The 17,013-nt window shown below is 42.4% G+C and overlaps 1 protein-coding gene across 1 annotated transcript in view; it reads left to right on the plus strand.

The window, feature by feature from the left end:
• Positions 1–17,013, plus strand: part of egg (SET domain bifurcated histone lysine methyltransferase eggless) — a 50,618-nt gene that overhangs the window by 444 nt on the left and 33,161 nt on the right. The window contains exons 2-11 of the mRNA XM_080271248.1: positions 1,345–1,500; positions 1,700–1,853; positions 3,263–3,268; positions 6,015–6,164; positions 6,449–6,546; positions 10,154–10,207; positions 11,554–11,730; positions 12,435–12,661; positions 13,274–13,473; positions 13,815–14,018. Of these exons, the coding sequence (XP_080127374.1) occupies positions 1,345–1,500; positions 1,700–1,853; positions 3,263–3,268; positions 6,015–6,164; positions 6,449–6,546; positions 10,154–10,207; positions 11,554–11,730; positions 12,435–12,661; positions 13,274–13,473; positions 13,815–14,018 (1,426 nt within the window). The remainder of the gene's footprint in view (positions 1–1,344; positions 1,501–1,699; positions 1,854–3,262; positions 3,269–6,014; positions 6,165–6,448; positions 6,547–10,153; positions 10,208–11,553; positions 11,731–12,434; positions 12,662–13,273; positions 13,474–13,814; positions 14,019–17,013) is intronic.

Consider the following 17,013-nt stretch of genomic DNA (forward strand, 5'->3'; position numbering starts at 1 on the left):
TATCTAACATTATTTTTTATTATAACTGTGAATTTCTCCATAGGGGGGTTTTTCAAGAATACTCCCCCAGTATCCCTGCTTGTCGTAAAAGACGACTAAAAGGGTTGGCGGAGGGTTAGTGCCCCTCCCTGGAAAACAACTAACTAAAAAAACAAACAATAAGCCTCGGAAAAGGACTGACCAAACAATGACGACCAAGGACCGGACAAAGGACATGGTTATCAGAACGTGGAATGTAAGGGGAGCGAATGATGAGGTGAAAGAGAGAGAGATTGTCCAGGTGCTTGAGGGTGCGAAAGTGGATGTATGTGGAATAACTGAAACAAAATGGAGAGGAGAAAGTGTGAGAGAATGGGAGTATGGATGGGGTATATGTGCAGGAGTAGGTGAGAATGAGAGGGCAAAGGAAGGAGTATGTATAGTTGTGAGTAAAAGATGGAAGAAGAGCATAAGACAGTATGGATCAGTTGGGTCAAGGATTGTGTGGGTAAAGTTGAAAGTTGGAATACAAATTTGGGCGATTGTGTGTGTGTATGCGCCAACGCAAGATCGTGCTAGAAGAGTGAGAGAAGAGTTCTGGACAAATGTGGAAGTGTGCATGGAAAAGTTTGGAAGGAATGAGAGAGTGTTTTTGATTGGTGATATGAATGGTAAAGTTGGGAATGTGAGTGCCAGGTGGTTATCTCATCCTCTTCAGGCCCACAGTTGGGGGCAGAGGGACATTGGCTGCAAGATTGTGACAATGTGAGATAACTTTTACCTGGTCGTGGTGTAGTGGTATGCTGCCTGGCTCTCACCTGAGAGTCCCGGGTTCTGTTGCTGGCATATTGGTAATATATTGGATGATTTTTCCAGTGTTCAAAACAGGTTTCTCTCGTCAAACATACTTTCTCTTTGAATATTAGTCAGCAGAGGAATGTGAGAGAGGGTGAAATATTATGCAAACTTTTGTTCTCAACTGTACGTTAGTAAAAGCAGGGAAATACATGGTACTGTAATGATTAATGAGTTATAAAACTGTAACTGTAAAAGCACAATGATGTACAATAATAATGATAACAGTTACCATACTATATACCATATGTTAAGATTAATATTAAGCTCTGGATTCTGGGTGTCATCCTTTTGAGTGTACTCTTGTTATTTGCAGACACGTTTATTCAGTGTAGGAAAAGCCTTTCATAATGAAAGGGTTTGTTAAGGCTATATCTAACCCCTCCAGTTTAAAGTTTCATCCAAACTGAACAGAATGATCAGTAAATGAGAACAATTAAAAAGAGAAGATGTCCCTGGGTTCAGTGTTCAGTGTACAAATATAGATTGTAATATTTGTAATGGTTGCAGATCATCATAGAAGAGGATCCCAAGCCAAAATTTGGGGGGATTGTTACCAAGAAGCCATTCCGCTGCCTCAACTCAGACTGCCGCACTGAGAAGGATTTAGTTTGGGCCCAGGAATATGTCCGCAGATATTATGGAGTTCTGCCCTATCCAAAGCAAGTAGAAATTTTTTTTCTCAGTAACATGTGGTCATTGATAATTCTACCGTTTTGTGCCCTTTCTTTACTTGTGTCTGAACTTTACCTCAGTGGCTTTTGAGTGTGATAGAGGAAAGGGATGATGATTATAATGATGAGTGATTATGATGATGATGGCCATAATGATGACAGTGACGATCATGACTCACCCCCACAGGAAGCGTCGGGTGTGTGTGCGGTGCCGTGACGAGGCCAAGCAGCAGCAGGATGGACTGGTGGAAACAATACTGTCAGGCCGCCTTCTGCTGGGGGAGAAACTGCCACCACCTAAGACCACAGTTATCCTCACTGACTCCGACTCTGACCCATCTGATGGTAAAGCCACGTCCCCATTAGAAGGTTCCTTTTCTTTTATACTTTTTGACGAAAGTGGTGAATGGGGGCACCCATCATCCTCTCACTCAGTGTAGGGATGACTTACATTATCTACACTGAGTGACAAGCCAAATTGTTTCCTGTACTCGGGAAGCTATTTTCTACGCTGGATGGTAACATGTAACTGGGGTTTTTGGCTGGGTTAAGTGTCCCCCAGATTGACCTATCTAAAATCACTTGATCTTGGCAGTTGTTTCAGAGAGCCTTGGAGGGCCCAATACCTGCCCAGGGCCCCAACGAAATGGGTAGATTCACATGGCCATGTGAAATGTGAGAGGTGTAAATGAGGAGAGCAAGAGGGTGGAAGTGATGCATGTGTTCAAGAGGACGAGATATGCCATGATGGCATTGTGTGAAACAAAGATGAAAGGGTGTGAAGTGGAGGAGTGTGTGGGTGTGAGTGTGTAAGATGGGGCGTGAATGGACGAGGAAGATGCAAGGAAGGAGTTGCTTTGTTGATGAATGAGGTGTGGCTGAGTGAAATGAGAGATTACAAATGTGTCAGCTCGAGGTGTTTGTATGTCAAGTTCAAGTTTCAGAAGGTGAAAGTGGCTGTCATTGTAGGGTATGCACCATGTGAGGACAGGAGTGAGACAGAGAAAGACAGGTTTTGGGATGAGCTGGATGAAGCAGTGGGAGAAATGCCGAGGAGCTATAAAGTGATCATAATGGGCAATATGAATGGAAGAGTAGGTACTGGTCCTGAGGATAACATAATGGGTTGTAAAGGAATGCCAGGAGAAAATGATAATGGGAAGCAACTGAAGGATATGTGTCAAGAAAGGAGGTTGTGCATTTGTAACTTGTATTTCAAACTCGAAGATGCACATAAATATACATGATATACAGGAAATGGGGATTGTGTTAAAAGGAGCCGGATTGATTATGTGCTTGTAGAGAGTTTGATGCTGGGATTGGTTGCAGATATGAAGGCCATGAGAGGATGACGTCGAGGTCTGTCAGATCATATGATTGTGGTATGCAAGATCAATCTGAGAGGAATGAGGTGGACTGGGAGAGAGAGGAGCAGTCAGGGAGAAAGACTGAAAGTCAAAAAGCTGAGGATCAAAGAAATGGCAGATGAATACAGGACCAAACTGGGGATGAGATAGAGTCAGTGAATTGGAATGAAATGGATCTGGACAGCCTGTGGAAATGCTAAAGCAGTGTGTGGTGTGGCAAGAGTAACAACAAAGAAGAAAGGCATGGCATGGTGGGATGAAGAGGTTAAGAGAGCAGTGCAGGAAAAGAGGAAGTGGCTAGAGTGGTTACAGGACAGGGGTTCAGTTAAAATAAGAACTGAATATATTGAGAGCAAGAAGTATGTAAAGAGACTGGTGAAGAGGAAGAAGAAGGTGGTAAATAATGATCTAGGAAGAAAAATGAATGCAAACTACAGTACTCTGAAAATAGGAAGTTATTCTGGAAAGAGGTGCGGAAATGTTGAAGTGAAAGCAGAAAGAAATGTGAAGGTGTGAAGAATGTAGGTGGTGGATTATTAACCCATGGGGATGAAGTAAGGACCAGATGGAAAGAATGTTTTGAAGGCCTGATGAATGGGAATAGAGAGAGCAGAGCCACTGGTTTAGGGGGTGTGCAGAGAAAGAATGCAGTGCCAGGAAACGTGACCCTCGCACAGGTGAAGAGTGCTGTGAAGTGACTGAGAAATGGGAAAGCAGCTGGGGCTGATGAGGTGTATGCAGAGATGATTAAGTGTGATGGAGAGAGTGGAATGAAGGGCTTGTTGGAAATATGTAAGAAGGCATGGATGAGTGAAGCTGTGCCATCAGAGTGGAAAAAGGCTATGAGTGTACCCCTGTGCAAAAATAAAGGTGAGCTAAGCGAGTGCAAGAAATTTCGTGGCATAAGTTGATTGAGTGTGGTAGGGAAGGTGTATGGAAGAATTATTATAGAGAAAGTAAGAGAGATATCAGAAGTAATAGTGTGATGAACAGGGTGGCTTTAGGAGTGGCAAAGGATGTGTAGATCAAATATTTGCAGTGAGACAGATAGTGGAGAAGGTTTGTGAGAAAGACTATAAGGTGTTTATGGCATATATGGCTCTGGAAAAAACATACGACAAAGTAGATAGAGAAGGATTGTGGAAGGTTTTGTGCAGGTTCAGTGTAGATGGTAAGTTGCTAGGTGCTGTCAAGAGTTTTTATGATGGTAGTGAAGAATATGTAAAGGTTATTGGGCATCTAAGTGAATGGTTCACGATTGGTGTGGGCGTGCGACAAGGTAGTGTGATGTCCCCATGGTTGTTCAACATGTACAGTATATGAATGGGGTAATGAGAGAAGTAAAAACATGAGTAATGGAGAGGGGGATGGCATTGGTAATGAATGGTGATGGATGGAATATCTCAAATTTGTCATATGCTGATGATGCAGTGGTACTTGTAGATACTGGACAAGAGCTTGGTAGGCTAGTACAGAGTTTCGCTGATGTCTGTGACCCTCATTCCTTGAGAGTAAATGTAGAAGAGAGTACAGTGATGGTTATTGAGAGAGAAAATGACTCATAGTGCAATGTTACAGTGAATGGAGAGAGACTGGGGTGGTGAGAGAGTTCAAATACCTAGGTACAGTGATAGAAAAGAAAGGAAAATGTGCAAAAGAATTGGAAAGTAGAGTGACACAAGGAAGGAAAGTAGCTGGTGCAATGAAGGCCTTGATAAGAAACAGGGGCTTGAGTGTTGCAGTTGCACAAGGCTTATATGAAGGAGTGTTAGTGCCAACTTTAACAGATGGATGTGAGACTATGGTGTGGCATGAAAATGAAAAGTCAAGAGTGGGAACAATGAAGATGGGACTGCTGAGGAATGTATGTGAAGTACAGAGAGTTGATAGGATATGAAATAATGTGATTCATGTTAGATGTGGAGTGAGGAAGTCTGTGGACACCAGAATCGAAGAGAGTGCATGGAGATGGTATGGTCATGTGGAGAGAATGGATAGCAATAGAGTGGTGAGAAAGGTAAATCTGAGCAAATTTGAAGGAGGGAGGAGATGAGGTAGGCAAAGGAGAAGATGGAGAGATATGGTGGATGAGTGTGTGAGGAAGAGAGGTTTGGAAGCCGGTGAGGCTAGGGGACTGACAAGAGATCGAGCTGACTGGATGAATATTGTGAGGAGAAGCACACACGGTTAGGGATTTGGCACCCCTTTTTAACATGACAGCGTCCAGATTGACTCTATTGGATATGTTTATGTGAAGCCACAGAACGTGGTGAATGTTTTTTGGCCTATCAGATAGAGCCAGGATTCCGAGGGCTTAAATGATGAGTGAATGGAAGCGTGGCCCATTGAATTGGGCAAATTTAGACTGTCTGGAAATTGCTACTCCTCACTCTGCCCTAAGGTGGGAAAGGAGATCCGGATGATGATGATGAGATGATGATGATTGACCAAAGTCTTTGATATCCCACCATTTTTTCTGTTCATTTTCCCATAAAGTCCACTGTTAGCTCTCAGGACTGCAACCTCACACTCTCCAGTGGTGATGCATCTGAAGTTAAGAACAAGTCCTTGTTTTAGGTGTCCCTTTTTTACATTAGTTTTTGCTGTTTCATCCATGACAAGCAATACTCTCAGGCTACCTCCTGCTGGGTGAGAAGCTGCCACTTCTCAGCACTACTTGATCTAGGCTCCAATGATTCCAACTCTGGCCCTTCTAATGGTAAAATTTCTCAAAATTCAACCAAGTTAGCATGTGGAATTACACGTGAGAGAGACTGTCAACTCAGGAAGTTTAGGAGCATTGTGGTGTTGATGTGAATGTGCTGGAAAGTGCTAGGAGCAGTATCATGAGATAATGGCCTTGTGGAGAGAACAGAGAATGAGAGATTGACAATTAGTAAGGATATTTGTGAAATGGAGGGAGAGTTTGGATGGCTGAGACAGGATAAATCAGATGGATGGGGTAAAGAGGGATATAAATGAGGGTGGTTTAAGTTGGGCAGCCTGATGGTGGAGGATAGTGTGACATGGAGATGATTTATTGTGGCCATCCCCTCCAGGATTAAGGCATCTGTCAGTAAACATAGAGATAGTCTGCTACTATTTTATCAGCTACCATGCCAACCTCTTGTCTTTTCAGTGGGGCCATTGGGATCTGAGTCAGAGCTTGAGTATGATGGTGAGGAGAGTCTGGAGGAAGCCATTGCACAAATCACCAAGAACCTCGGACTTGACCGTCAGCTTTTGGAGGGCAGGTGCCACCTCGAGGATAGATTCATCAAACTTCAGGGTGGGTTCATTTGTTTTTAGTTTTTCTTTGGGGGAATATTGATTTTATTTTTTTTCTTAGTTCAGGCAATTTTTTCATTATGGTAAATGCAATAAAAACATACACAAAAAAATGCATATATAGAGGCAATACATTACCGGTTACTGAGCACTACAGCAAAATACACTGAAGAGCATTTATATTTTTGAAGGTTTTGGCCATGTGTGTGTGTGTATATGTACTCTTGCAGTGTGTGTCATTCATGTATTCATGTTTTATTAAAAACATTTTGTTTTCTTCAACAGAGGGCTTTGAAAACTTAAACGCAGAATACAGCAAAGTAGAGTCAGGAATAGACACCGTCCGCAAGGACTTCTATAACACTTTTCGTCCAGAGATTGTGGTTGGTATTTAATCAGTAGTGTTTATTGTGTATATTGTTATGATAGAACTGTGACTCAGGCAATTGGAAGCATATTATGTACGGTGCACTTGCAAAAAGTTGTTTATTAGGAAGATACGACAGTTTGTGCCAGGCGTGGACCCTTTTTTTTTTTTTTACAACGGAAGAAGGAAAAACAAATGAATAAAAAAAAATAATCCATACACCAGATTACTGGCATCCTCCATTAATAAAAAAAATCTATAACAGTTGGGCTTGAACAGCTTTAGGTTGAAGTTTGGGGGGAAACAAATTGGGGAAGTGAGTTCCAGGCAGGGCTTGCATAATTCATCCCTGAACGTATGTATTGTTTGTATACTGTGGTGGTGGTTTCTTTGTTGTGTCCGAATGTTATATGGGCAAGTGATCTCAAGGCATTGAGTCTTGGTGTTATTTTATTTTTAATGTTTGTGATGTGTTGTTTAAATGACATTGATGTATTGTATGGTACACCAAGGATTTTGTGTGTGTGTGTGTGTGTGTGTGGTAGTGGAGTGTTGTTTATGGTGAGGTGTGGGATGTGACTGTGTTCTGCTGTCCAGTTTGTGAGAAGAGTCACTGTAGATTTGGCTGAGGCTATTTTGAGCCTGTTTGTGGTGAACCATTCATGTAGTGTGTTGAGGTAAGGTTTAACGATGTGTACAGCTGTGTTTGAGTTTTGGTGTGTACATGTAAGTGTTATATCATCTGCATAGGAAGCTGTGTGTATTTGTGGTGTGTGGGTATGTCATGCATGTATAGGTTAAAGAGTGTAGGGGACAAACAGATCCTTGGGGATGCCGTTTGTGAAGTTTCTGATGTTAGAAGACTGACCGGCAAATGTTACGTGTGCACATCTGCCTGCTAAGTAGTTTGCCAGCCATCTTTTTGTGTTATTGTGCATGTTTGTGTTGAGTATTTTGTTTGTGAGGTTGTGGCGGGGGATGACATCAAAAGCTTTGCTAATGTCTAATGTGATTAGGAGTGTTCTGTGTGGTGGCCTAGCTGAATTCATGCCATCAACAACTCTCTGCGTAAGGTCTGTAAGAAGGGTGTTTGTGGAGTGTAGTGGCCTAAAGCCATATTGTGACTGGGCTAGGGAAATGTGAGGTGTGACTAGTTGTAGTACCAGTCGTTCAGTGACTTTAGAGGGGGTGCAGAGGAGTGTGATGGGGCGGTGTGAGGAGGGTAACGTGGGGTCTTTGTTGGGTTTAAGGATAGTGATGATATTGCCATGCTTCCAGATGTTGGGTATTATGTTGTGTGAGTAGCTGTAGTTTGATATGTTGGTGAGTGCTTGTATGCCTTGTGGTCCTAGGTGTTTAAGGTGAATGTTGCTTATGTTGTCTGGTCCTCAGGCAGATGAGTGCTTGAGGTTGTTAATGATGTGTATCATCTGGTTGTAAGTGAAAGGTGCGTAGTCTGGGTCTGTGGGGAACTGTCTCTTATGTCGGATGGTACATTGGTCTTTCGGATGGGGGTTTAGATGGCTGACTTGTGAAAAGTGATTGATGAGAGTGTTTGCTTGTTGTTTGTTTGAGGGTATGGTGTCTGTTGTTGTGATGGCAGCGTATGATTGTGTGCTGTTGCTGTTGGAAAGTGTGATGCTGTTTAGTGTTTTGTAGAGTTTGCTGATGTTTGTTTTGTGGTCAAGTGTTTGGAGGTAATTTTTCCAGTTTAGTGTTTGCCGTTCTGATATTTTACTGTTTATTTGAGTGTTGAGTTCTTGTATTTGTTGTATGGTGTCTTGTGTATGGGGTGTTGGGGAGTGTTGCAGTGTGTCCCGTTGTCTGATGAGGCCTTGAATATCTGGTGTGAAGTTGGGGTTGTGTCTCTTTTTGTTGTCTCAAGGGATGTGTCTTTTGTCTGCGTTTTGTATAATTGTATTGAAAGTGTGCACAGCGGTGTTGATGTTTGTGATGGGTGTACTGTTTAGTGTTTCGAAATGTTGTTCTGTTTCAGTTACAAAGGCCTCCCAGTTGGCTCTCTTATAATTAGTGTATGTGTGTTTGTGGCCAGCTGGGGTGATTTTGGTTTTGGTAGTGATGATGATTGGGAGGTGATCAGAACCTAGAGTTTTGACCACTCTCCATGATGTAGTTGGGGTGAGGTTTGGGTAGTAGAAGGTGATGTCTGGAGATGATGGGAGGAAGAGGGCTTGGTGTGGGATATGGGTATGTTGGTCTAGATTGTTCAGTATGAAAAGATGATCTGTCTGGGATTGTAGTACCAGCCCTCTGTCAGTGTCAGGGTTGTTGACATGCCAGGCCGACGACTTGGCATTGAAATTACCACCCAGGATGATGTTGGGTATGTTAGTGATGTGGTGTATCTGTGGAGAGTAATTGTGTGGTACTGTGGGGGACGATTGAGGGGGAATGTATGTGTTAGTGATTGTTATGTGTTATTTGTTACCAGTGCTTAGTTTAATTGATTGTATTTCTGTTGTGGTGTCACATGGGGGGAGAAGTGACTTTGTGTGTGCATTGGTATCTGCAAAGTTGATGGATTTGTGTACCAGGGTGATGAGTCCACCGCCACCACCGTCGGCCCGGTCTTGTCGAATGGTGGTGAAGTTATGAAATGTCGGTGTTTTCTGTGCTCTGTGTAGTTTTGTTTCCTGTAATATGGCAGTGTGTATGTTCTGTTGTTTGATGAATTGTGTGAGTTCATGTATTTTGATGTTTATGCCATCTATGTTTAACTGAAGGATGTTTATGTTGTGTGTGCGATGTGTGTCGGCTGCTGCAGCACAGGGGGGGAGGTGGTGTGGGTGGAGGGGAAGGGGTAGGAAGAGATTGTGATGGAGGTATGGGTTGAGGAGGATTAGGATGGGTTGGAATGGTAGGAGTTGGGGGACTGGATGGTGTGGAAAGGATCGGTGGGTTTGGCTGTGGAGGTGTGAAGGTAGTAGGAGTAGGATTGGAAGGAGGGTTGGTGGGTGAGGGGATGGAGCATAAGGAGCAGGTTAAGTAGTTGTGATGCTTGGTTTTGAAGAAAGTTTGATTTAGCGAGATTTATCACAGCTATTGCATGGTTTCTAGCAATTTTAAATTGACAGTGATTCAGATGTTTTTTATTTTAAGTAAGAGATATATGCTAATGACTTTTGGGCCATTGCTCTGGCACAGTTGCTGTCAAACCCTTTTTGGGAGCCCAGTCTTTTTGTGAACTGTTGACTTGGTATGAACAATTCCGTACCAGCTAGTATTAAGTCATTAATGTGGGACTCAGTTGTTCGTTCTGCGGAAACTGTTGCATTTCCCTAACTTGGAACCTTTACAAATGTTGTTATAATTCTTTCCCTGTTAGTTCTGACTGTGGATTGTATTGTGATTGAAGTTATGGCACCTTTGCTGGAAAATTTCTGTTTTTGGCATACAGTGTTGTTTTAATGTGATGATGATGATGATGATGATGATGATAATGACATACCAAGTAAATATACTGTATGGTTATTGGTACAATTTATATTTATTTTATGCTGGATGATGATGATGATGATAAAGATGTAATTATTCTGTAGGGTGATTGTTGTAAATTATATTCAGAGGCATATTTTATTAAGTGTGATGTGTTGTCATTACAGTGGCTACCAGTTCTGGACATTGGCCCTTCAAGCATCGTAATACAGCAGGAAGGGGTATGTAGAGACCCACTTGACCCCCTCAGTCAGGTGACTATTCCTTGTATTATTTTAGCTTTTTTTTCATTTTAATACATCCTGACAGTTTTATTTATTTTAGAAGACAACACTGGTAATGATAGTGTAATGCAGGCTGTGTCCAATCCATCAAAGTAGTAAAATAAAACCTTGGCTGAATAAGATCATCTAGAGGTTTTATGAATGAAGTAAGGCGTTATCCATATGAGTTTTTTTTTTTTTTTTTTTTTTTTTTTTTCTAGTGTGATGATTTTATTCAGTTTGAGAAAGAGAGAGAGAGAGAGAAGGGGGGAGGGGAGTTACAACAGGAATAGGCGTTGGTGCATTTTTACTTTATTCTTGCTACATCCTGTCATTTTAATTCTGCTTAAGAACATAGACAGCTGTGTGAAAGTTAGACACTTTTTATTATTATTATTATGATTAGAGGGAGAGGTAGACCGAGGATGAGGTGGAGGGATGGAGTTGAGAGGTATATGAGGGAGGGGGGGTGAGTTGGGGGGAGGGCAGTCAAATGGTGGGTGACAGAGTGACTTGGAGGCATTTTGTCTGCGGCCACCCTTTGCGGGATTAGGGCGTCAGGCTATAGATAGATAGATAGATAGATGATTAGATGATGAATGAATGGATGAATTTATTATCATTATTATTATTATTATTATTATTATCATTATTATTATTATTATTATTATCATTATCATTATTATTATTATTATTATTATTATTATTATCATTATTATTATTATTATTATGTTGTTGTTGTTGTTGTTGTTGTGGAAGGTGGGGGTGCTCACCATCCACTCACTTGATGCAATGCTGCTCTCAGGTGTCTGCCCTTTCTTCTCCTCCATCCTTCTTTCCTTCCATCCTCCTCTGTCTTTCTTTCCTTTATTCTTTTCTCGTCTTTCTGCCTACGGGTGACTTTACACTCTCTCTTCTGCGTTTCTTTCCTTCATTCATTCCTCTTCGCTCTGCCTGTTGGTGACTCTATACTGAGTGACAAGCCAAATGGTTCCCTGTACACCAGGAAACCATTTACTATGCTGGGTGGTAACCATATAACCAAATTATGGCACCTGGTGGTTTAGTGGGTAATTACAGTGCTCCAATTGGATTGAGCCTGTGAAGGTTTATATCCAAGGGGTGGTTGGTGTTTATTGCTCACATAATGCCACTCAGGGATGAGTGAGGCTGGTCACTCTCATCTGAAATGTCAGGACCAACTTGCCTAGCCCTGGGCTCCTAAGCTTCTCATGGAGCAATTTATGATTGCATGATGATGATGATGATGATGATGATAATAATTATTATTATTATCTTTATAGCAGGGTGAAGTGATTGCCGAGACTCCCATGTATGTTCCAAATGAGAACCTTCCACCTGTTGGGCGGTTAGAACGATGGGAGCTGCAGCCTAATGAGCTCGTTTACTCCATGAAGTACTCTCTGTTTGCTCGTTGGGTCCAGGCACAGGTCATTGAGGTGGAGAAGCGAGATACTAAGGTACCTAACCTAATCTAAACATGATGTGATTTAATGTAACCTAATCTTTTGCAGTCCAGCCTAAACTAGCCTAACCCAACCTGTCCCAGTGAGGCCTAATCTTACCAAACATAACCCAAACTCTAACCTAACCTAATCTGACCGAGGCTAATCTAATGTAACCCAGCCTAACTTAGCATAACCTAATTAGCCGAACCTAAACCTAGCCTAACCTAACTTAGCCAAAAGAAATTTGTGTATGTGATATTCAGCAATGGATGGGTGGAAATGTATGACTTTCTTATACGGTGAATATTATGTTGTGATGGCTGAGTGTTTAGTGTTATTAGCTAAAATGTTGTCAGTCCAGTAGCACCAGGATTTACACAGTGATGTGGGCACTTGGCATAGGTTAGCTAAGGTGTCCATCCATCCTTTTGTGTGTTGGTAGGTAAAACAAGTAGTCAGTACCTACGGTAACACCTAGGGAAGATAACTGCAGTAACCTGGATGAGACAGTAGTATCTCAGGATAGCAGGTGAGGAACCTGCCACAGGCTTCAAAACCTAAATTATGGAGATGAGCACCCTGTTGAAGAACCTCATGATGTTTATCCAACCTTTACATTTATTTCAACCCTTCCCTACTCAACTGGGAAATGATCTTTAGTAATGTGTCTTGAATTTCATCCTGAAAGTTACAACCATGTCGTCATAACCTGGCAGGGCACAATGTACAAAATCCGTTACAACCGCAACACCAAGAGCGCTGGCCTGCCCAAGGTGATGTCTGGGCGTAACCTTGCATACATCAACCCATGTGCCACCCGCATCCCCGTCGGCACTCGTGTCATTGCAAAGTACCGAGATGATGACCCCAAGAACACCACTATATCGGGATCTTTCTACGTTGGCATTGTTGCTGAGATCCCCACAGCAGCTAATAAATACAGGTAGGACTCAGCTTGTTATCAGTATGGGGTTTCAGGCTTACATAACTAGGTTCATGTCTTCACTGCAAAGTACCGAGACAATGACTCCAAGATTATCGCTATATCAGGATCTTTCTCTGTTGGTGTAGTAGCTGAAATCCTAACAGCAGCTTTGTATTGTGCTGTATTCTCTAGCATCTGTAATTTGGATTATGGAGTGTATCTGTTTTTTGTATCCATGTAACTTTTGTGTGTATTGTTTTGTCATCCTGAGTATACTGTAGTTCTGATGGAGGAATATTTGGTCCTGTTTATGTGGGGCAAAATAAGATTGGATGATGATGATACTGCACAAATCTGTAATCAGCTGGAAGAATTGATTTTCTGCTAGAAAGGATAGTATTTGCTCCATTACACTGAGGCAGAAGTAAAGCAGTGTCCATACACTGGCTGTACAATATTGACTTTAGTTAATATCTGACTGTAATAGAAGGTCATTGTACTAAATCTTGTGTACAGTACTGTAGTGTATTTAGTCATGCCATATCAGCATAAACCCACCCACAGGTACCTGATATTCTTTGATAAACCCACCCACAGGTACCTGATATTCTTTGATAAACCCACCCACAGGTACCTGATATTCTTTGATGACGGCTATGCTCAGTATGTCCTTCACCACGACATTCGGGTGGTGACGGAGGCGTCGCAGTGCCCATGGGAGGACGTCAGTTCCGATGCTCGGGAGTTCATCAGGGACTACCTCAAGCTGTACCCAGAACGACCCATGGTACGCCTACAAAAATGGAACTACGTCAGGACCGAGTGGAATGGTGGGCAAAGAGTTCTGTTTGGTACTCTTTCTGATAACAAGCTTGTATTATCACTTATATTAGTTTATATATATATATATATTTTAGTAACCCCATTTCTTTTTTACTGTTTTATGGTGTGACCCCCTTCCTCCTGCTTCTGGCTACCACTGAACAGTTTTATTTAGTGTAGGATACATCCCTCAGAATGAAGAGTAATGCTGTTACATGCAATTTATCCTTCCTGATACATGATTCTTTCTTGCACAGCATCTACAACTCTTTGTACATATAACCCTCTCCTTGTACAGCCTTCTGCATAATTCATTGGTCATACAACCAACCATGTGTACACCTCTCAGGGCGCTGGTGGAAAGCACAGGTCAAAGAGGTTGATGGGTCTCTGGTCAAGATGTTCTTCCCGCTGGATGGCCGGTCAGAGTGGATCTACCGTGGGTCATTCCGCCTCAGTCCACTCTTCAATAAAAAACTCAACATACAGGCACAGTCTGAGCAGCCCCTCAGGACCATACGCAGGCGCACTGCAGCTATACCAGGCAGGGTTAGTATGGACAGGGATAAAGCTTAGGGTGTGGCTGATTGGTAGTGTGAAGTGCATGTGTATGGAAGGTTGTGCCAGTGAGGTGGAGTCAGGGTTCTGGGAGCTGGAATAGTGAGTAGATGAGAGTCTGGCCCATGAAGTGCATAGATATGAAAGTATGGAGTCAGTTCTGGAGGCTTGCATAGTGAATGAATGGGAGTCTGGTCCATAAAGTGCATAGGTGTGGAAGATTATACTTATTGGATGGAGTCAAGATTCTTAGGGGTTTGAATGATGAGTGATTGTGATACTGGCTCATTTAATTCATTTTGGTCTAGATTAGTCTTCCCTCTGTACAACGTATATATGAATATATATATATATATATGTGTGTGTGTGTGTGTGTATGTATGTATGTATGTATGTATGAATGTATATACTTATACAGTAATCCCTGTACTTTCTGGACGCCCATTTTCCGGACTCCCCACATACCGGACATTGTGGACCTGGACCTTCGGAACCCAAAAATGGCCAAGAAAAGAAAAAATCCCCTCAAAATTTGAATTTTTTCCCACCCGTAATATGAAATTGCCACACGGCGCCATGCAGCGCCAAACAGCTGTTTACACCATGGCCTCTTCACCCCTCCCTTTCTCCCACTTCCCCCCTCCCCAGTCATGGTTGCCATTTGGTGTTTTTCATTACCAAATGTGGGCCAATTTGGTACTGAAAAGTTCGTTTGGTAGTGAATCAGCATGATCCATTACCAAACATTTTTCACATGTATGAAGATATAGAGAATGGAGACGGTGGACTGTCTGCTTTCTTTGATTATTCTGCTAGCATACATAGTGCAAAAATAAACATGCTGCTGATTATAAGGAGAGTGATTATTTCCATTTGTATTTTGTGCTCTGTGTAGTTTTGTTTCTTGTAATATGGTAATGTGTATGTTCTGTTGTTTGATGAATTGTGAGAGTTCATGTTTTTTGGTGTTTATGCCATCTATGTTTAACTGAAGGATGTTTATGTTGTGTGTGCGATGTGTGTTGGCTGCTGCAGCATGGGGGGGAGATGGTGTGGGTGGAGGGGAAGGGGTAGGAGGAGGTTGTGATGGAGGTAAGGGTTGAGGTGGATTAGGATGGGTTGTTATTTGAAGAGTTGGGGGACTGGATGGTGTGGGAAGGGTCAGTGGGTTTGGCTGTGAAGGTGTGAAGGAAGTAGGAGTAGGATTGGAAGGGGGGTTGATGGGTGGGGGGAAGGAGCATAAGGAGCAGGTCCAGGTGTTTGTGTAATGTTGTGCAGGTGTAATGGGTCCAGTTCTTGCAGGAATTGCAATGAACTGAACCCTTTGTCTGTCGGCTCGACGTGATAGGTTTTGAGCATGTTGGACATATGTATTTGTTAGTGGGTCCTGGATTGCTCTCAATGTCCCTGGCTAGAAGAAGTTGTCGAGAAATGACAGCTGGGGAGTCATTTCTCGGTGTAGAAAAAACCGTGTTGTTGTGTGTGTTGTGTTGGGAGATGTGATACTTGCCCGGGCGACCAAAGCCACTCCCAGGTACTCGAGCCCCATGAAGGGCCGGGGGGGGTTGCGGTGGTTTGGCCCCCATGCTCTCCTCTTCCCTCTCTTCGACAGCCTTTGGGGGGTAGACCCACGACAAATACGCCACCGCTTCAGGTCCACTAACCTTGGGTTATGGAATATTATCACTTGGCTGGCTGGTGTTGGTGATGTGTGGCAGGGGTGGACCACATAGTTGAAGTAGCCTCCTCTGTGGAGGTATCCTACCCAAATTCCTTAAAATGAAAATCATCCTTGAGCATCTGGACATTTGCATTGTCAACATCTTCCTCCTCACCCTCTTGGATGGTTTTATCATACAACACCCTAGTACTTGGCCTGAAGGTGATGATCTTTGACTGTTTCTGCTTATGAGGCCCGTGACAGCATCGAAATTCGCGATTTTGCATCGAAAAGTGAGGTAGGCAGACCACTCCAAAATGCATATAAATTCAAATCATCGAATTCTAAACTGTCGAAATTTGAGATTTTACTGTATACAGTAGAAGTCCGATTTTTCGGCATCTATGGGACCAGGCAAGTGCCGAAATATCAAAATTGCCGAATTATCGAAAACCCTACCCACTCAGTACCTTATATGTTTCGGTGAACACTATCATCATTACTCATATCATTACAAATGTGTTTGGAGAGAGTACTGTATACTGTTTGATACTGTACAATACTGTAATGAATACAGTACTATACTGTACATGAATATGAAAAATAAAGAAATTAGTGAACATACTGTATATAAATGTAATGGTACAGTAGGCCTACAAGTTCACATGCACTTACCTAAACTTATAGTAGGTTCCTTATTTACATATGTACAATAGAAGGGGTTGATTGGAGTCTGCTACTGCTGGAAGAAGTCCCCAGCACACTCGAATAGTAATTTCAGAGGTATTTCGGTACGAAGTTCACAAAGCACACAGAAGAATCAAGAGAAGTCGGCAGCAGCACGGCAACAACTCGGAAGAATGGCAGAAGAATGGCGAAACAGATTCTCTTTCCCATGCTAGACTCACTACATGTTTGTCCTCTCTTTATGCTATAGGAGAAAGAGCTAGCCTCTGAGCTTCATGGCAGTGGTAGACTCGTTCCATCACTTTCACTATCTCACTCACTAAGGCAGGTAAAGGCGGGTAGCTAGCTGGCGAGCCTCATGGAGAATTTCAAGACTGACGAAAAAAATCGGAGAATCTGCCGAACGATCGGAGATTTTCGTAAATGGGACTATTTCTCAAAACTGCCGAAATGTCAGATTTGCCGGGGAATTGGATGCCGAAATATTGGACTTTTACTGTGTGTATATATATATATATATATATATATATATATATATATATATATATATTCTCATTTCATTTCTCAAGACCCAATCTCACCTTATCTTCTTATGGGAAATAAGAGATGGGAATGGTGGTTATTGAGGATTCATGGGAAGGGG

Source organism: Coenobita brevimanus, chromosome 45 (assembly GCF_032717465.1).
Source record: "Coenobita brevimanus isolate Jiangsu-jjx chromosome 45, ASM3271746v2, whole genome shotgun sequence".
Taxonomy (NCBI): Eukaryota; Metazoa; Arthropoda; class Malacostraca; order Decapoda; family Coenobitidae; genus Coenobita; species Coenobita brevimanus.